Source organism: Lepidothrix coronata, unplaced genomic scaffold (assembly GCF_001604755.1).
Source record: "Lepidothrix coronata isolate B3197 unplaced genomic scaffold, Lepidothrix_coronata-1.0 Scaffold16, whole genome shotgun sequence".
NCBI classification, from domain to species: domain Eukaryota; kingdom Metazoa; phylum Chordata; class Aves; order Passeriformes; family Pipridae; genus Lepidothrix; species Lepidothrix coronata.
Window position 1 is genome coordinate 5,613,151 of NW_016690196.1, and position 21,214 is coordinate 5,634,364.

The following is a 21,214-nucleotide window of genomic DNA, read 5'->3' on the forward strand; positions in this document are numbered from 1 at the left end:
GTTAGGTTACAGAACAACATGGGTTGTAGTTTATATTACAGTTAGTAGGATATACATGGTAGTATCTCTTCTTTCTCACCTTCCTCCATGTCTTTACCATCCATTTTGAGAATTGTGCTAAGGATGGTGTTGCCTTCTTAACAATAAAAACTTGTAGTTAAACATTTCATATCAACTTTCACTTAAACAATTCCTTACTTGTTACATAAAGTTCATTTGTATTATCAGTTCCCTTGGAGTTCTGCTGTTTTTAAAGTATATAAGGATTCTGAAAATACCAGCTTGTTTGGTCACGACCCTCATTTAGGCTGCTTATAGATTAAGATACCACATATTGTAAATACTGATTGCTGCTTTTAAGTACTTTCTATTCCCCAATTTTGCTTAAAACTTAAATGTCCATGGATTCTTTGGTATATATTAATTTAATTTTATCTTTTTGTCCAAATGTATGATCAAATTAATCTTCTTTAAAAACATAATTGCTTGTTGCAATATACATGATGTCCAGCGTCTTCAGTATTTTTAGCATAGGTATTTGTAATGGCAATCCACTGTGCTTACCTGAATTTTCTGCTGCAGATGTCACTGCCATGATACAGGTCATGTACTTCTTTGAGGTATTTTAGAATGATTTACATTGTCAAAAACAGCTAGCTGCTTTGGGAAATCCACAGCTAGCATTAGAGACGTGATGAGAGCAGCAGATTCCCTACTTTTTTTAAGCTGGACTTACAGAAATGAAAATGACCAACATTTTAGAGCATTTCAATTGATTTTTAAAGCCACTGTTTCCTGCATGACCGTTGGGTCACTAGATCACTGAGCAGGATTTTAAAACTCAAATCACTTACAGATAAATAATATTTCTATGGATTTTAATGGAGAAAAAAATATATTCTCGTGAGATGACTCACAATTTAAATACAAGTGCTTTACATATATGACAATATTGCGTGAGGCTTCCTGCCCAATTATGTATGTTATTGAGCAGAGAATATATCCTTTTGTTGACTGCTCTCTAGTCACAAGAAATACATTGAATATCATATGGAATTGGTTATGTCAGTGATTTTTTTTTTCCTTAATGAAAAGACTTCGGAGAGAAAATCTGTGAGTAGAAAATTCTGATGAACTTTTCCCATTTAATGATTACTTTCATGATTTAAAAACATGTTCCTTTCTGTAACAGGTTAAATTCATAATGTTTCAGAGTTTTCTATGAAAAATATGTGAAAGTGGGATACTCCAGAATGGGGTAATGTATTTACTGCAGCATCCCATGTTAATTTAAAAGTCATGATCTCACTCCCTGATAGCTTCTAAAATATTCGTATAGAGTAAATCATCTTCTAAAGAAACAAACACTGAGACCAGATGTGTATGGCCAGGTTTTGAGAGCACTTGTCAGAGCTGTGGTAGAATAAGGTTCACTTTTCTATTTTGCATTTGAAAGAATATGACCTGAGGCAAGTTCACCTAAAACCTGAGTGTGCATCTGAAGGGACAGACATCAAATTTTCTCTGTCTTCCTCCTTTGACCAGAATTCCCACCCTCATTTGGGCATTTTTGTGGAAGGTTTTGATATTAGCATATCCCAACAAAAAGTATTTCATCATTTTGGATCCATTGAATTTAATCAGTTCGTTGAACCTTCATGTTTTCTATTACTAAGACACTATAAGAACCTATTATACAATTACTGCATACTGCAAATTCATGTATAATTTAATGAATTCATCTGTGGAGTACCTATAGGTAGTACTTTGTGGTTTTATTTTAAATGCTAATTCATTTTAAAATCCTGACATGTTCAAAGCAGAATTTGTGAACTTAGCAATGCCCCACTCCACACATCTGTTATGAAGCTGTAAGAAATCACATTGGGCACATGGAAGACTAAATGTTCAGTATTTCATCCCATAAAATGTGGCTTAACCTAGAGTAATAAGGACAATGAAGCACTGCCCCCTCAAGACTCCTTAAGATCTCCCTGTCCCTGAGAGGAGCAAAGCTATTATCTTTTGTGGGGAGGAAGACTGACCTGTATTTCTTTTTCATTTTGATCTTCCAGTAGGATTGCAAACCCTGATATTTATTTATGTAGAGCAGCTGCAGAGATCAGAGCAGGTGCTGCTGCCTGACTTTCATTACTTTTCTCTGTAGCAGCTTCATAAATGAGATTATTTCCCCTCTCTTTCACTGGTGATTTGGCTTTTTTGTGATCACCAACTTGTTTTTATCCAGTCTTTTTCAATTCAGTGGAATTTGGATCAGGGTTGGTATGAGACCTCTCATGTAGTCAGATGGGATCCTGTGAATCAATGTTTTTACTGGTTGAAAGTCTTCTGCTCCTCTAGTACAAGGGTGATGAGGTTTTTTCCTTTGGTTTCTGCAAAAAAGAGAATGATAGCAATAATGATCTTCATTCCTTATGCAATAAAGATGATAATGACAATTTGCATATTTAAATTAATACTCAGAAAGAATATATTGTTTGAAGGGGATTAATACCAAAAAAATATGATATAATGATAGATTAAGCATAACTGAAGAAAGATGGTAAACTGGAGTGGAAACCTCCCAGAAAAAACAGCCAGAACATTCTTTTGGGAGAATGCTCAGTCATATTAGCATGCAATGCATAGCTTGTCTATAAGTAGTTTTTTGTAAAAATGTATATACAATATGAGTTGAAATTTATTAGTGGTAGTCATTATATTTTCCACTATGTCAACATATTGCACTTTTAGACTCCTAAAAGGAATATTTTCCCATCCCAAATCTAGCTGCTTTTAAGGAAATCTGCCCTGGTGGAATGGGTTATACGGTTTCTGGCCCTCACAGAAACAAGCTATATCATCACCCAGCAGTTAGAGTACAGCCACCTGTCATTGGCAAGACCCCGATTACTCAACCTGTTGCTAAAGGTACTTCTCCTCCACCTCTCCCAGCAAAGGAAGAGCCAGTGGAGGCACTGACCTTCTCACAGAAAAGTGAGACTGAGATGGCTGTGCAAGAAGGTGAGAGTGGGAAAATTTAGTCTTTCTATGTTTCTGTGAATGTGTCTTCAATGGTATGTTTCTTTGAGTAGTAGCTGCATACAGTGCAGGACAGAGAGGCATCACTTCCCACAGCAGAGCGTTCCATGTCGTGGAGTGTATTGCATTACATGATTTACTTCTGAAATTTTAGGTCCTACAAGATGCTGAGAACACCATGAAGAGAGAGACTGCTTTAATCTCATTAATTTTTATGATAAGAAACGGTACATATATGTTGTAAGACTTTTAAAAAATATTTATAAATAAAATTATATATTGATAAATTAAAAAAGGCAAATTGCAAGGGAAAATAAGAACTTATAGGAAATTCCTACTGCTCCTTCCCAGAAAAAAGTCACTTTAGTGAAGGAAAAAAACTCCAAACCATTCTTGCTTGCTTAAAGAAAAAGCAAAATTTAAAACTTGATTTTTTTTTTACAATAAATTCTTGCAAATTTGTTAATGATAAATTATATATCATTATTATATTAATTTACCTTGAAAATATTTCCAGATGTTGATATTCCTTTGAAGGAATTGAAAAAGTTGAATCAGTGAGTTAATAACCTGTGAGTTTGTCAGATTGTTTTCTAAGGAAACAGGTAAACAATTGAGAAACCTACAAGGCAGCTGAATACTGAGTAGATAAGTATTGGACAGTGTGTAGAATCTTATTCTGGTTCAGGTTAATTTGTACACTTGCTTCAAGAACATTACTTCAAGTTTGCACTGTGTTGGAATGAAGTTAGAGCCTGAAATTTTTTTGCAATGGCAACAACCACCTTCAAATGTGATAAAATACATAAGTAAATGTTTTTGTGAAAACTGATTAATTTTCCTTTTTCTTTCTGGTTTTAGTGGCAACTGCAGCTCCTGATCAGGTAAAACATGATGTGATTTATCTAGGAATTAAAATGCAGACCATGTGTACAAGATATGATACGGATAACTCTGAAAGGATTTAGGATTTGTGATGAACAAACAACTCACTGTGGACTTACTGTGCAAACCCTGAGGCAAAAAGAGCTCATGTTATTATTATATACAACAACAGGCAGGTAGTGAGGTACAGGAAAGAGATTACTTTGACCTATCTTAAAGGCATTTGGTGGAGGGTCTAGTATATATTGTTCTGTCCCATTCTGGAGACTGTATTTTAAAGAGGATAATGAAAAATGCAAACAATATGAAGAAAAGACACAGATACTGACGGTTAGAGAAAATGAATCAGAGAGAAATAGTATGAAGCTTTGAGAAGCATTTGTGAGAACTGCTTATGAGACTTGTATTAGTGCCTAAGCTGGTTTTTTTAGGGTTCCTGTGTATTCAGTGGAGAAGAGCGAGTGTATATGTGTTAAGTCCTCCATTCTGGAGGTTTCAGGTTCTCTATGCTGAAGATAATGGGATTTGTTGTGAATAGCTGCAGCTGTACTTCATTTATTTTCCTAAAGATTTACAAGCGTCTAACATTTCTATGAAAATAAGATGATTGGTGCAACAGATACGAGAGAACCTTTCACAGTGGTCAGAGACTTAGATGTGATTGTATACTTCTCTGTGGTGCTGAACTGCAATTAAATGCTACTCGAAGTGAATAAAGACCAGAGAATGGGAGAATTATGGAGGGACAAAGCCAAAGAAGCTCCGTGAAATGGCTGCTTCTAATAAAATCAATGTTAAATTGTATGCTATTGTATAAACAGAATATTCGACGTTCTTTCAGGTTTAAATTGGTGGTAATTAATGATCTGCTATCAAAAGCCACTCATGAGAATTTTAGCAGTTTCTCAAGCCAGGAGTTTGTGGATTGTTATGATAGATGAATTAAGGGAATGTTTTCAGAATGTTATTTTTTTAATCTTTCTTCCAGGAATTAGCTTCCCTTGATCAAGAAAAGCAGCCTTATCTAGAGCCTGGGCAGCCTCAGCTTTCTCCTGGAATTTCAACAATTAACCTGCATCCACAGTTTCCAGGTAACTTATTTTGACTTTTCTTTCAGTATGAGAGAGTGCTTACAGTTCTTCAAAGAATGGTGAAGTAGCAATTGTAATAGAGGTTAATGAAAAATTGATTGAAGCTTCAGAAGCAATTTCTCCATTATAAAAAAAATAAATCATGGAAGAAGAAGTGGGAGGAATGGAATAGAGGTTGGCATTGGCTAGGTGACTTGTTAGGTGGCAAAGACATATTTTAAGCAAAAGTGATATCTTGGATTATGTACATGAGAATTTCAGTGTCAGCAGAGGTGAAGCCTTATACCCCTTTCAAGGGGAAACTGTACTTAGGTGCCTTCTCATAGATTTATGCTTAACTTTTGCTGCAAAAGTTTTATGACTATGTTTGCTTTCTTTAGCACCTTGGGTGTTTTTTTTCACAAGCAGTACAATGATGAGAAACCAAATTATACCGTTTTTTTTTCTACTCCAGATCAAAGCAGAATAAACAAATTAAAATCTCCATAATGTCTGGCTCATTCAGTATCATGTGTGAATTCTTTAAGGGGTGGGGGTTTTCAAACGCTTTAAGGTGGTTTTCTTGGATGTGATTGATTTCCATTCCATGTCACACAGTAGTGATTGAGAAAACATCCCCTCCTTTGCCTGTTGAAGTTGCTCCTGAAGTCTCTACTTCAAGTGCAAGTCAAGTTATCGCACCTACTCAAGTTACAGGTATTGTACTTCCTTTTTAGAACTAAAATAAATTAAGAAATGAATGAGGTCCTGACACTTCTGTTCTGTGGTATTGCTGAATTACCATAGTGAAGAGAATGTGACTGTAGAACACAAAGGAATACTCTCGAGAGAAAGTACAGAACAGCACAACAATGAGGGTACTGTCAATAGAGCCAGGACTGGGCCCTCCCAGGATGTACCTGCCATTTTTGTGCCCACATAGAAGGTAAAATTAATAATTCCACCTCAGATTACATGATCTGCAAGGGAAGTCCAGAAGTAAATACATACTTCTTGGATACAAGTCAGGTCATTAGATATTCTGCACATATGTTCATGAAGTATACATGATCATGTTCATTAGAGGATGTAGACCTCATGGGATGTAGATCAGCATGTTCTACAGAAAGCAGTAAGATTACTGTAAGATGGAGTTACTGTAAGATGTATTTTTAAATGTTCTTTTGATGTTTGTGCTTCTCCTTTTTCTGATGTGTTAGTTGCCTTGTGTACATCTATATGTCAAGAAGTGAAAATAACAGAAATGCAAGTCATAGCTGAAATTTGTCTATGGCTGTGTCCAAAAGACATGAATACTGTGCACTTACTGAACTACGTGGAGAGTTTAACATGAGACTTCTTTTTGTTTGCTTAGAAATCAACGAATGTACAGTTAATCCTGATATCTGTGGAGCAGGACACTGTGTTAATTTGCCTGTGGGATACACTTGCATCTGCTACGAGGGGTACAAACTTAATGATCAGCAGACAAAGTGCTCTGGTATGAAATGATGCTTTCAAAAATCTGAAATAACCATGCTGTGAAATGCTTGAGATGTAGAATCTGGTCAGGGCAAATATCTACAAAGCAGTCAGGAGTTCCTTCCTCTACTGAATGCTTCCAAAGTTCGAACTGGTTTTTTATGTCAAATAAAATTTGACAGGTACTCTCTAATATAGCCTTCCAGCTGCTCAGAAATGAACATGAATTTAATTAAATTGAATGAAAACCTTTCCCATTATGACATGAGAGAAAAACTGATTAGGCAAACCATCTCCTCTCAGCTTTATATCAGGTATCTAAAATGTCAGACTGCTAGGAGGAAATACACTTCTCTTTGGAGAAAAAATTAATTGGTGCCTATTTCTCAGAATGATCTACCCAGCTATCAGCTCTGCTCTGCAGCTGGATTAAATCCAGGCATTTTGTTAGGTCATTCCTTTCAGCCTGCTGCTGAAAAGAGAAAGTGTATCATAAACATTGAAGAAGTACAATAGGAGATCTGCAAAGTGGCGTCTTCATCCCCTTCTAAGCTAGTAAATTCTGGAACAGAGGCTCTACATGAGCCATTTCAGATTTGGAAGCAGCTGTATCGGTATCTTTTCTTTATTCAGAGTATGCTGGTTCCTCTGTAACTTGGATCAGAAAAAGTGTATTATATCATGTTGCCAGATGATATACTGTCAACTTTTCGTGCCACCAAAGCTCAGTAATTTCACGCTGTAACACATGCCATCAGGTGCAAATACAGTATTAAAAGGTAATTTACACAACACAGCCAAATAACAACTTACAATCCCTTTATTTCGTCCAAATTGTTTTAATGTTCCATGCCTGTGGCTTGGAACATTAAACTGGAACTGTGTTGCACACGGTGTAGTGATTTGAACAGTAATCATGTCACGTTCTTCAGACCAATGCAATATTCTTATAGTCAAGCCAATAAGAGCATTCTTCTCCAACCGAAACTATTTAATGCATCTTTTTTGCATCTCTGAGGGAAAGCATAGACTTTTTCAAGTAGTTAAAATAATTACAAGGTCGGTCTTTTCAAATGCATGGCATAGAATGCAGAAAAAGAATCACAACTAAGTATGTTATTCTACAGTCTTATGTTTTCATTTCTTTTGTAGATATTAATGAGTGCAATCAGGCACCCCATCTCTGTTCCCTTGGACGCTGTGAAAATACAGAAGGAAGTTTCCTATGTATTTGCCAAGCTGGATTTATGGCCAGTGAAGATGGAACTGACTGTGTTGGTAATTACTGGTCTTCTTTATAGAAAATAAAAATACAAAAATTAATCAAGAAGCTTATCTAAACCCCACTAAAGTCCCCTTTTCAATTTTTTTTACCTCAGTGCCACTGGTACTGGACTGATACCTGCAAGTGTTTTTAACTGTCTGTCACCAAGAGAGGTAGCTCCAATCACTTAAATAGCTCCTATTACTTTTCAAAATGTTTAGTTGTTGAAAAACAAGAATTTATTTAGTATCATCCTGGTTTAGGAAAATTACCATTTAGTAAAATATTTTCTGTTGTGGAAAATCTCCTTCAATAACTAGCAGCTGCAACAAACCGTATTTTTAAATATAGCTGCAAACATCCATGGACTTCACAAAGCAACACAAACAGCCTGAATTGGCTGTGGTCATCCTCAGGTTAGCGCTGTCTTGGGCACAATATACACACAGCAACACACATTGTGTTTGCAACCACAGGGCTGCTCGTAGTCCTCATTCCTATAGCCTGGTTGTTTCTAGAACTCATTCTCTTTGTGTTTCCAAGCTGTGAGGTACAGACTGAACTGCTCTGTAAGAACAACTGTGGGGTTATGGCTTGCAAAGAGCTTCAAAAAGCCAAACTTACTTAAATGTTTAATTAAAGCAGAGTTTAGAAGAGACACAAGCATTCAGTAATTTCCTGGTGAAGCAGTTTCTGTTCTCTCTGTCATCTGCAGATTTTGATGAATGTTCAAGACCTCATACTTGTGGAGAAGGCTTTTGTATAAACACTCTTGGCTCATATAGATGTGAATATTGTGATAGTGGATACCAAATGAACAGGAGAGGGGAATGTGAAGGTAGGTTTGAACTCTTCACCAGGAGTGATGGTGAAGTAAAATTACCATTTATTGAGAGCACAAAAGCAATGCCAAATGTTACTACTGTTTGGAATGATTAACATTCCCTGCTGTTCAATGGAGGCTTAACACAGAGGGACAATTCTCAGGGGGTACAATCTTAAACAAGAAGCCTTTGTGGGTACTCTTCAATCTTTGTTGTTATTTGATGTCTGGAACTGCAATTCAATTCCTGTTATTTAGATTTAAGATGATGCAAAGGAGTTCCCCCACTATAGACAGAACCATCTTGGGGCAGCTATGTTAATGGCTGTCACCATGGAATTACTTAACTTTATTGTTAGTCCTTCCCTGCATACTTTACCAAGTTTCTGTTAAAAAAAAGTTACAACTTTTCCTATATTATAGCATGTAACAAATGATAAGTTGAATTTTTGATATCTGTATCTAGCAGCTATTTCATGTTGCAAGAGATCCTAGAACATCTGACTTAAAGCTTCACATTATTTTTTAGTGTGATATTTTTGCCTTTTTTCCTGGTTTTTTTTCATTTTCAACTTGAATTGTGAACTTAATGCCACAACTGGTCATTTCATTTTAAACAAAATTTTGTTCATGCTTTAGTTTCAGTTACATAGGACAGAATAAAATTGCTAATGTGTCAGGTTGCCTAGCAAATAAGCAACTTAGAGCTACCATGGATATATTTGCTGCTCTGAGCAATGCTGAAAGATTCCTCTTTCTATTTTTTATTTATTTAAATGTTTCTCATGCTCCACTCTTACAACTTTGCAAGTCTTCTCTGTGAGTAGGGAATCTGTGATTAAAATAGGCTAGAAATCAGAATATTACAGTACGTCAAATTCATTATTAACTTGTATTTTAAGTAGTGTGGTGGTAGTCCTCTATAATTTAACTTAACAATATGTAATTTCTGAAACCAAATTCTCTGTTGAAAGTTGTTTAAGGTTCCTTAAGGGAAAAACCCTCCTACACTAGATCCATCAAACCAAGGAAATGACACATTTGGGGAACTGCTACACCATGTCATTACACCTTCACAGTATAGTCACCCTACTGACAGACTTCAGATTCCACAAATAACTCCTTTCCACCTTCTCCACACTTCAAAAACAAAGGCAAGAATCCTCCAAACTGCAGACAACACACACAGTTCACTTACACTTCCTTACCCCATCTTCATTTTGCCCTCAAGTTGTACTCACACAGTCCAGACAGTTCTGAGAACAGGTTACAGCAGAAGTGGATGTTTTTGTTAATTAATTAAAAAAAAAATCTCACAGCACTTTCACTGAGAAACTTTTGCAGGTCTGCAGTGTAGTGGCTGAAGAGGCCTGTTGCTGTTTTTATGAGAAAGTATTCTCAGCTGGACAATCACGATTCTATGAAAAATTGTGATTTGCGCACATCCAATGAGTTGTTCAGAGCTGGGTTGTTAAATTCTCTGGGGTCTATAGCCTTGTCTAGTTAAATTACAAGTATTGGAGGCTACTTCACTTCTATGAGCTAGTTCTCAAAACTAGGAGTGAATTACCCTCTAAGGTATGTGGTGGAGTAGCAGTCCTTAATTGCAGAAGACAAACCTGTTAGGCCTGGAGAAGGAAAGAAATGGGACCTTAGGAAGCTGGGTTTAGAGGTGACTTTAACAATTTAATTAGTTCTGTGCACTGCATGAAGCAAGTGTTTGGTGGGAAAGGTTATATTGTGTAATTAAAGATCATATTATAAAATGATACTCATGCATGGGAGCAGACTGCAATGAGACTGCCCACACAGTGTTAATTCCACCATCTTCTGATTGATGGTCACTTGACAGCAAGTTGTTTTCAAATGTCATTTTTTGTATGCAGTCTCCTTTAGATTGCGTATGTATTATTGTATGTATTATGGGTTTCTTTGGTGCAGGATAAGAAATTCTTGCTCAGAGCCTAGATAATGAGTTCCGTGACTTTTTCCGGACCTATCTCTTGTTGTGGGTAAACTAGGACCTCTGTTACCCTAAACACAGCGAGCTGCAGTGATGTGGCTTGTGCCTTCTGTCAGACACAATTAACTTCTTCCTCCCTGTAAACGTGTTTAATTATCATTCACACAGTTAAATTCTTAGTCCACATAATACTTACATACTGCATAACTATGGAACAATGGAGAATATAAAATTCCACTTGGCTTTTAGAAGCCAAAGTTACAATTTTTATTGTTGTTGCAATGAACTTTTGAAGTATGACTATAGGAAGAACCTCAGGGCACTTTAATAAAGGAGTGACATAAGCAAAGTTATTCTTACCTAAGCCAGAAATCTGATGTGCTGTATGTTCTGGAAGGCCTACCAAAGATTTGTAGTATAAGAGAAAATTCAGTTTCAGTTGCATGTACTATGACCTAATATATTTCTCAGAGATGCCCCTTCGCTGGTACAAACCTGTGTGAACTTGTACTTTCCTGTGTCTCTAATAGGTGAAGTAAGCAACTCTTTACAATGCATTGATATAACAGGAGCAGAGTCAGAATAACCAATAACAGAATAACAGTAGTTCAGTGTTCTGTTACAGCTTTGACCAGTATTTCCTTTTATCTTCTCTTTTGAAGACATTGATGAATGCCTGACTCCAACTACTTGTCCAGATACACAGTGCCTTAACGCTCCTGGCTCTTACCAGTGCATTCCTTGCAGACTGGGATTCAGGGGCTGGAATGGACAGTGCCATGGTATGTTTAGTACTCTTTGTCTCTCCAGTCATCTGTCATCTGTTCTGAGGTGCTGTATTTCATATTCCATCAGTGCTACAACCTGATGACAGCATTGTGCCCTGGGTCCCCATTTCATTCAATAACAGTTGAAAATAGGAGATTTTTGAAATTACTTTATCTTCTCAGACACAGTATGTATGAGGAAATTGTGTTTTACTGTAGATAAATGAACACTGAATCTAGAATACAAACAATGTAATTGTAACTACAAAACAAAATTCTTGAAATAGCAAATATAGAACCAAAAGGGGATTACTATCAGTGAAATACTAGTAGGCTGTTGTTTGGTATTAGCAAACGGAAAAGCATGTGAACGCTAACACATCAGTGTGACTAGCCGATTTTTCAACAGGATATGGGACTTAGCACACAAAGCATATTAATGAAACTTCTTAGTTATCTGTATGTCCAGCAAAATATTAGCATATCTTAAAGCACCTTGTCTCACTTCAGGTTAGGATTTTAGGACAGATTTCTCACATTTTACTTTTGTTGATTTGTTTTTAAATGTTAGATTTTTAATTTTTTTCAAATCAATTTTGGCTATTTGAGATAAAGGTAAGAAAGAGGAAATTAATCCATTGGACAAAAAGAAATAATGTTTTGGGTTTTGAATGCCACTTTTTGGGGTACTACCAGAAACTGAAATTTAACATCAGTTGTGAAGGATCTGCTGTCTGTTGTGAGTACTGCTGACCACTTCGTGTAGTACATGCCCTATAATTTGTGATAGTTGGAATAAGCATGGTACCTAAACAGGTGTACAATATCATACATATAGGGAGTGTTTGCATTATTGTTGTACGTCGGCTTGTCAGTGTAATTCCATAGTTTATTTCCTAATGGCTCCCAGTTGCTATGATTTGGTTCAGTTCACAAAGCAATCTAAGAGCATTGGTTGAAATAGCTCTGGAGGATGGGCACCTGCTGTGTTTCACCTGCAAATGTGCTAGAGCCAGGTTGCAGTGAAGCATCTGAAAAATGCATGGTGTGGCTGTCAGATCCTCACCACAAGTTTTTGCTGTACAAAATACATCTTTTTCAACCACTGTGTTTTCTAAAGAAGGCATACTGTCTGAACAGATCTGCCATGTCATAGCTGCATATTTGGTCTTGTAATGTGATTTGCTGTGGAGGAATGTATTTCTCAGGTAATTTCATCAATTTCAATGGAGTTGTAGCAAGATATGAAATGTTTACAACAAATTAATGGGCTTCACTTAGCACAGATTACTCCACACTCATCTTTGTTTTGTTCCTTCCCACCTGCCTGGATCCCTGCTGCCCTTGCGAAGAGTGTGGCACATGTACTCTGTTAGAACAGTTCCCTCTTAATTAACTCCCTTTTTGCAAAAATGTTTGCTTAATTCTGCATTCTTTCTCAATATCAAGCTTGATTTCTGTACCTATTTATAAAAATAGCCTGGCTGAAAATACCATGGCCTAACTTTCACTTGCTTCATTCTTGCTAACCAGGTTAGTAGGAGCAAAATGAGAGAAGTCGTTGCTTTGCTCAGATTTACAAACAGAACTAAGTCAGGTCTTGGTTCCAAGTTACTGAAACTTTTTTACTTGTATTACTGCATGTAGTTTCCCTTTTTTCATTTGTTTTATGAAATGTTCTAAGCCTAGACATTCTCACTCACTTCATTAATGATGTGATCAGTTGATTTTTTGTTTATCCTAGACTTACATCATATTGGAAATGAGCCATACACATTTCAGGAAATGTAATGCAGACAGTTTGTCTTAAATCTGTAGCTCTGCAATATTGTACAGCTTAAATACACTAGAAAGGAAAATATTTCCCATTATCTGTGAAGGATATGTAAGTCCATTTTTCCATAAATTCATTTGTTTCTCTTGTTAATTTAGGTCAGTCGCAGCTCTGCTGGTTTTCCCCGATGCTGTATTTTTTTTACCTCACTTCATTCCTCTGCTTGCACTTTATGCCATAGAAAATCTGCTGTAACAATTCTACAGTTCTTTGATGCCATTTACATTGTAATTTTCCAGGGTTTAAAGCCAGGAACATAGCCACTTTTGCTTCATTAAGGCAAGCCAATCAGTTTGCTTCAAACTTGGGTAGAATACATTCAGTTGGAGTTTAGATGGGAATACCCAATGCATATTGGAATTAAAAAGTGACACCTGCAGACCTTGCCTCCTCATTGTCTTGAAATTGCCACTGTCCCAGATCTTACAATGCATTTGTGTTGTACATGGGACTATTTGAAATAATTGGTTTTTAAGCTTACTTTCAATCACTGATTTATTTTTCTCCCTCTACATTTGCACATTCAAATAAATTCATGTATCATAATGTATCTAGAGCACACTTCTGTGTGATGATGAACAAATTAAAAAAATAGATTGACAAAGCTCTCTAGATCGCCTCATGTTTGTCATTGTGGTTGATTTTAGAGCTCTGTGGTTAACTATCAATATTCAGCTTGTACAGCTTTAAGGACTCCATTAGAAGATATCAACAGTAACACACAGGTCAGTGGGGCTAATCCATGTTCCTTTAGCCATACTGTAAGGAGCTTCAATAGAATCAGTTGCAGGTCTGGATTTCATCTCAGAAAATTTAGATTCTGTTCCTGTTTTTCTGCTGGCATTATGGGGAAGCCTCTTGATCTTCGAGTCCCATCCAAAAATCAGAGATAGCATTACAGGTTTCTTTTTCAAGCAGATTGGAGATAAACAGATGAAAATGAATGTGTAAGAAGCAGGTTTGTTGTTCAGCTGGAAGTTTGTGTGCTTGACTGCTGAATTAGGCTCTGTGCCTTTTAACAGATTCTTCAATTAGAGCATTGATCATATATGTTAAGAGCAAAGGTTGTTGTTTCTGGGAGGATGCCACTTCATCTTCTTGGCAACAGGACATCTTATTTACAGAGTTAGAGACTTAAGTGAGGAAACAAGAACTGTAGGTCATTTGAAATATGGATGATAATGGTGATTTTGTTTGTGTCTGGGGAAAGATGGGCTTTGTCAAAGTCAGATGGTACAGGAGCTTGTAACAAGCCTTGAGTGATAAATACATATGAAGAAAATAGTTACTGCACATATTCACAATAGCTAATAAGAGCTATGATGATGATTTAAAGATGTCTAATCTTTTTCCAGCTTTCCCTGTGATACAGCTGCCTAAATATCTCAAGTGCCTCAAACAATCTGCTGGCTTTTATGTTGATGAGGTTTGTGTGCTTTCTGGTGGTAAAAGAGAGGATAATTGGGAGTAATATGATTTCAGGCACATAAAAGCACACAAAATGTAGGTTTTTTTCTGCATCAGTGAAGCTAAAAAAATACAGCTTTTTCCATACAAACAGGGACACATGCTTGCTGTTGACTACACCCCCAAAATAAATAAATGAAATTTGAAAATTAAACTTTTATTTTTTTAAGTGAGAACCACTGCTAGGAAAAAGACAATAATTGTTATTTTAGGATACAGAATTAATTCTGGCTTCATTTATAACAAAATATTTCATTTATTTCTATACCTGATTTCTGGTTTGTTGATTTATACAAATTGCATTCAGAAAGAATTCTTGAAAATTATTCTTAAATAGTAATATAGCAATTTTCATGTTGGCTAAGGAAAGTGGCCCATCTAGTTAATACCCTTCTTTCAGAGAATGATGAAAGTAGGTGTCTATGGGATAGCTTATAGAAAAAAAGTTTCTTTCAAGTCCTTCTAAATAAAGGATGGCTTGTGACTGGGAAGATTTTTTTATAATCCTGTGGAGTTCTTTGTTGCATATGTAGAATAGCCTTACAAAGGGACCTGAATAAAGTGCAGAAATCCCATTGAAATTCCTCAGGAATTATAGCCATGCTTATGGCAGAATTTGAATAAATTCCCAAGCTCAACTGAAAGGCGATTGTACCCAAGTTAATTTTATACTTGTGCTTTCTTTCTTTTCACAGATATAAATGAATGTCAGTATGGCAATCTCTGTACAAATGGACATTGTGAAAATCTCGAGGGATCTTTCAGATGTATTTGTGGTCAGGGTTTCAAACTCTCTGCATCAAAGGATCAGTGTGAAGGTAGGAAATAATATGATCAAAATTCATGAGATTGCGCTTACCTTTTAGATAATGTTTTTCATCTTTTTTTTTTTTTTTTTGCATCTTCCTTTTAATGGAGAAACACCAAATGTACTACACCAATGCTAAAAACTCCAAAATATAAGAATATGTATTTCCATTTTATGGCTTCCATCATCACATTGTAGATTTTGACGTGTTATAAAGCCAATCAAGAACATGTAGTAATATTTATGTTGCTAAATTGAAATTTCTGCAAAACCCTTGGCATATCTGGCATTTTGGAGGTTTGGGGACAGTGGCTTTTGCTGCCTTAATTGCTTTTCTTTCTATTTATCTTTTTTTTCTTCAATGAGTGTGAGTGGAAGCAAAAAACCTAGGGTGCTTCCTTTTGAAACTCAGCAGTGTTAGTTAACACTGAGCTGCTGCTTGCATTGGTGTCGCTACAATTCCAGTGGTACATTGTGAGAGAGAGAATTTGGTGTCATATTTCTAAGAACAGTACCTGTACCTCCAAAGTGTCAGTTTCCACATTTCTTCCATGTCTGAAATTCCCATTGGGACTGCCCCAGTGGAACAAAATTAGGTCTGGTGTTGGAGTGAAGTAGTCTGAGAGAGAGCCTAGCGTGTGTACAGGAGGTATGAATATTCCTCTCCTTAAGGAGAGGGGACTTGAAACTTCTCCCTAATGGTGAAGATCTGGGACAGTGTCTCCAGGCTGTGGAAGCACACAGAAACCTCTATGTTTCTTGTCAGATGCTGGGTTTTCTTCTTTTCCCTTCCCCTCACCCTATCTCTGTACAGCACCAACACTTGCAGACTTCTGAGTGCTAAAAATATTACAATAAAACTAAATGATCATTCATGTAAATTTGTCGGGAAGTTTGAAACAAAACATCAGTGTAAGTTATGTGTCTTGAGTGAGTTAAATGTGCTGTTCTGGACGCACAGCAGACTGGTCTTGGGGAAAATATGTAGACAAAATTTGACTGCTTCCTCTGAGCCTTTCATGGAAAAGAGCCCTTGCCAAACTGAGCTGGCATGTGCAGACTGTTCTCTTAAAGGGCACCCTTCCGAAGTAAGGAGCCGTACACATGCCCAGATGCTTCGTGCAACCCCACAGCTTTCAATGATCCTTAAATTCTAAGCTTCTGTGGTTGTAAAGGACCATTACTTAAGAGGTCAGACTACATAGCCATAACAGAGACCTGAAAAACCTCATTGAGTGATTTTCAGAAAGACACTCAGCCATGCCTAAATGCCAGAAGTGACTAAGAACATACCATATCAATTTAATTATGGGTTCTTAATGAAGATTTTATAAATAACAGAGGGAAAACAAGCTTCCTAGCTCAAACAAGACATGTGCTATGTTCTGAATTCAAAGTGCCACTCCCTGCCAATACTTTGAGTTTTCCATAGGAAAATTTAACTTTGGTATTCAATTCCATCTGTTAACTCAGGCTGACCCCAGTTTATGAGAACTGAAGCACAGAGGGATTAGCAGTGTTGTGGAAGCAAAGAGACATTTCCCTCCACTTAGATGACTAATACTGTTACAAGGCAAGTATTTTAAGGAGCCTTGATGTACAACTTAACAGGGGAACAGCCTGTCTATGCATCTGAAAACCACACCCTGTTAAAAGGTGATGATCCTGCTGGAAAGTATTTTGTGGGTTTTGCTGACTCACTGAAGTGACTGACTTGTTACCTTTGCCAGATACAATAGAAACAAAAGCAGCTCTCAGGCGGCCTGTGTGTGTGTATTTGTGAGTCTGTGTGTACCCATTTGTGCAGAGGGATAAGTTGACACTACAGGAGAGAATGCTGAACACAGTCATCTCAAGGAAAACATGCAGTCTGCAATTTCATATAATTTTATGCATCATATTGACTGTCTGTATTTGTTAATAAATAAGAACAAGAGAAGCAGTACTGGATATTGACACTCTGCTTTGCTGTTTTGTTCAGAATTGATCTTTGCACCATTTGATTAGTAATGGGTATTTTCATGTGTGTTACATTTTCACTGTCTCTTCTGCTGCAGATATTAATGAATGCCAGCACCGATCGCTCTGTACAAATGGACGCTGCAGGAACACAGAAGGATCTTTCAGATGCATTTGTAGCCAAGGCTACTCATTATCATCTGCTGGAGATCAGTGTGAGGGTAAGCTTAGGGACTTAAGCTACCGATTCATTTTTTTCTTGAGTATTTCACCTATAGGCATGAACTCTTTTGAGAACAGAACAGAAATATGTGTTGCTTCTCTTTCTTTCTCTATAATGTCAACCTTCAGTAATCCCCACCTACACAGCCACATAATTAATGGATTCTTAGAAATAGTCCCTGTCATCTTTCCATATACAAGAAATCAGTACATGTGTTTCCAACGGTAAGATTGGAAGAGCAGTTGACATTATTACTGAAAACAATTAAGCCTTTCCAAACCTTCTTGTTTATATTCTGACACAGAGGTTCCATATTATAAAAATTTCTGCCAGCAGATGCTATTCTCATGGGGACCTGCTAAGTTAAAACTTCTTCTCTAGCTGGTTTTGGGAACCTGAAGCCAGCTCAACAACCACATGTGCACTGGCAGGAGAAAGTATATAGTGTAAGACGAGCTCCAGTGGATCTGCTGGAGGTCACAGCTTGCACCATGACCTATGTACTGAGCACATAAAAACAAAAGTAAGAGGTGAAAGATGTACAGTAAATGTTGGGAGAAATGTTGTGTTATAGCAAACAAAAACTTTCTATTATGTCTCAAGTAGAACAATTTATTTGTCCAGTAATTGGCAAACTGACTTTTTCTAGTGCATCGTTTCAAAGCAACTCCCTCTTTTCTGTCATTGGCTATAACACCTGATATGGTACATCTGCTGTACTACTCATGGTCACCTTGAGCATGTAAAATTACTTACTGGTGATCTTCAGAAAAGACTGTACCTCAGTTGCTTTCTTATCTCACACTAGCAGCAGAAAACTTAACCTCAGTTAAGATCTCACTGTACATGTGGTATTAGCACATAAAATCTTTCCAGCCTCTAGTGTGCTTTCTGTAACTGCTGATACCATGGAAGATACAGCTTCTTACTGCTCTTCTACCAAATAGTGTTCTGCTGCTGGGTTATCCTCCATACAGCACTTGGAAGGCTCACCTTCTCCCTCACAGCAGAAAGTCATGAATCCTTCTCCTCAAGTGATCCAGGTAAAAGAACAGTTCCCTCTGAGCCAGATAATTGCTGTTTTCTCACGACAAACCTATAAAGGACTTTATCATCAGTGATTATACTGGATTGTGAAAATGAGTGACAGCACCTCTTGAAGTTCTCACCAACAAGGAATGAGGATAATCTCATAAAATCTCCATAGCACACTGCTACTCTTTGATACTGACCTATTTGAAGAATACATTCGTGGAAGAATTTAACACAAGCTTTTCAGAATTCCTGGCGAGTACCAGCATCACTTGCATCAGCTTCAAGAAATGTGGACTCATGATGCAAGGCTTGTGAAACTTGTGTCAAAGAATTTTGCTCTCATCTGGCTTCAAGATCTTCATGAATTGAAGCAGATGCAGAGATACTGTGTCAAGAATTGAAGAAAAATGTGGTGAAAGGGATCATGGCTCTTCCTGCCTCCCAAAGGCAAAACAGACAATAGGAATCATTCCTGACAACTGGTCATCTAGCCTGCTCTTCAGCAGATGAGATTCCAAACTTCTCTTCAGACCGCTTTGGTGCATTTCATACATCCCAAGAAGTCATGGTAACTGTTGCAGCTCTCCATCACCCGGCCTCTCAGGACCATGGTCCGTGCTTTATTTTCAACTTTTTCTTGATCTTGTTCAAAGGCAGTTTTCAAGACAAAATAATTTCGGACTCTTTCAAAGCAAAAGAAGAGGGATTGGATCAAACAAGGAAAAACGTTAAAACTGCTCCCTCACCCCAGAATCTTTGCCTCATTTGCAAGTCTGCAACCAAATCTAGAGCTTCTCTACCCAGTGACAGAGGGATTGATTTCTGTAGAGACAGTTTGTTCACTGAAACTTTTCGTAAATATTACAACTCCCCCACAAAATCTATTAATCTCTTGAAGTGGAAGGAATTCTTCTGTGCTTTTATTATATCCCTTCAAAATTTTCTGAAGTATAGGATATTGCAGACTGCTTTTTGCACCTTGGAAACTAAGTTTAAACAGACTGTGCTTGTTCTTATGTCAGTAGGAATGGTTGGTGCTACTGTTCTAGCTGCTATACATTCAACTCTCTTGGTTTTCCTCACCTTGTACTGGAATTATTTTTGAAGGCTCCTTGAAGTATTCAGTGCACATTTGGGGAACTGAGTTGGCTAAAGTTTTAAATCTTGTATTATTTTCGTATCAGTGAAAGTCCTCAGCTTCACAACTATGTTCCCATCTTCATGAAAATGGCTTTTCTTGTGACTGTTACTTCAGCCAGATGTGTGTGTGAACTACAGGGCGGAGTTTCCATGAAGACAAAATCACCTTGACAAGACATCCAGTGTTTCTCTGCATAATGGCCTCTGATCTTTGGACTAGCCTATTCACCTGAATGTTTTCTAACACTTCACAGAAAAAGCGAGAAAGAGATGACAAAAACTGAGTATAGCCCAGCACAGTTGTCTGGAAAGAACAAAATGGTTCAAAGTCTGTCCAGTTTCTCAAAGCGTCAGGTATGGGCATTTGTCACATCAGAGGATACCCAAAAATGTATGATGCTGCAAAACCAAAGTGATTAGCAAAACGCTTGCAAGAAATGTGTTTGTTTAATTAGGATTTCTTCTAGTTCAGAAGTTTTCTTAAAGATGTAGCTGCTCAAGAAGGAGTTTGCAGGTTTGATCATTATAACTTGTGCAGACTTCTAGCGGTATTGCAGAATTTGGCAGAATTATGCTGTGCTCATTTTCAGCTGTGATTTTTGCAACTCTCTGGCTCAAGTTTTTGTCTGGAAGTCTTTGCACAATATTTTACATGTTTAAGAATAGAGGTTATTTGCAAATGACTTATATACATTGGTTTATACAAGTATACATGCAGTATATGCACTCTATGTGCATCCTTGTGCTGAACTCTTCAGAAAATAAGAAAGCTGGACTGAGGCCTTCAATCATTCAGTTCTGTTTGAGAGCAATAATCCATATGTCCATTCCTAATGTAAATGCCTGTATACCCTGTTATCCAAGGCTGAGGAACTTTTTCCTTCTGCAGTACCTCCAGAGACTTGGTATTACCTGCTTGGAAACCTTCCCCTTGAAGATAGAAAAAGAGGTTACTTCCTAGTAGTCAGAGGTCTGCAAGATACACACCCACATGCACGTTTATCTTCTTTCTGCCTTAGTCTCTCATTCAGCATCTTGTTCTTGAGATTAAGTGACATTGAGACTTATCTGCTCAGTCTTGCTCTGAATAAGAGGGAACACAAAGTGTGAGTGCACTTGTGAGTCCTTGTTTCAACTTACAGGAAGTAGGAATGTGCACCAGCGGGATGTAAATACAGACTGTAAATCTCAAAGAATTCGGATTACTGCAAGAAAGTCTGTCTGAAGCATAAGAGGCTCCAGTGTTCTTCTAAGAGCTTTCAGAGATTCTTGTGGCCAAAACACTCAGACGCATGTGTAAAGGGTGGTGAAAAGCACTCAAGCGTGAGTTACTTTCTGACTTTTCTGGAGATTCTCTTGCAGCAGCTATAGGATCTATGAAGAGTTGTATCAGAGAACGGGAGGTTTGCATCCTATATGGAAAATAATGCATTTTGACTGAATTTGGCAGAA

General features: G+C 37.2%; 1 protein-coding gene across 3 annotated transcripts in view; it reads left to right on the forward strand.

Annotated features, from left to right (window-relative positions):
* The window catches only part of LTBP1 (latent transforming growth factor beta binding protein 1), a 193,889-nt gene that overhangs the window by 124,522 nt on the left and 48,153 nt on the right, over nucleotides 1-21,214 (forward strand). Inside the window, exons 12-21 of one of the 3 annotated variants that reach the window (XM_017806812.1) lie at nucleotides 2,791-3,024; nucleotides 3,904-3,926; nucleotides 4,916-5,018; nucleotides 5,616-5,714; nucleotides 6,373-6,498; nucleotides 7,632-7,757; nucleotides 8,459-8,581; nucleotides 11,192-11,311; nucleotides 15,293-15,415; nucleotides 17,463-17,585. In XM_017806812.1, the coding sequence (XP_017662301.1) occupies nucleotides 2,791-3,024; nucleotides 3,904-3,926; nucleotides 4,916-5,018; nucleotides 5,616-5,714; nucleotides 6,373-6,498; nucleotides 7,632-7,757; nucleotides 8,459-8,581; nucleotides 11,192-11,311; nucleotides 15,293-15,415; nucleotides 17,463-17,585 (1,200 nt within the window). The remainder of the gene's footprint in view (nucleotides 1-2,790; nucleotides 3,025-3,903; nucleotides 3,927-4,915; nucleotides 5,019-5,615; nucleotides 5,715-6,372; nucleotides 6,499-7,631; nucleotides 7,758-8,458; nucleotides 8,582-11,191; nucleotides 11,312-15,292; nucleotides 15,416-17,462; nucleotides 17,586-21,214) is intronic. The other 2 variants (XM_017806813.1, XM_017806815.1) reach the window with 2 other exon arrangements.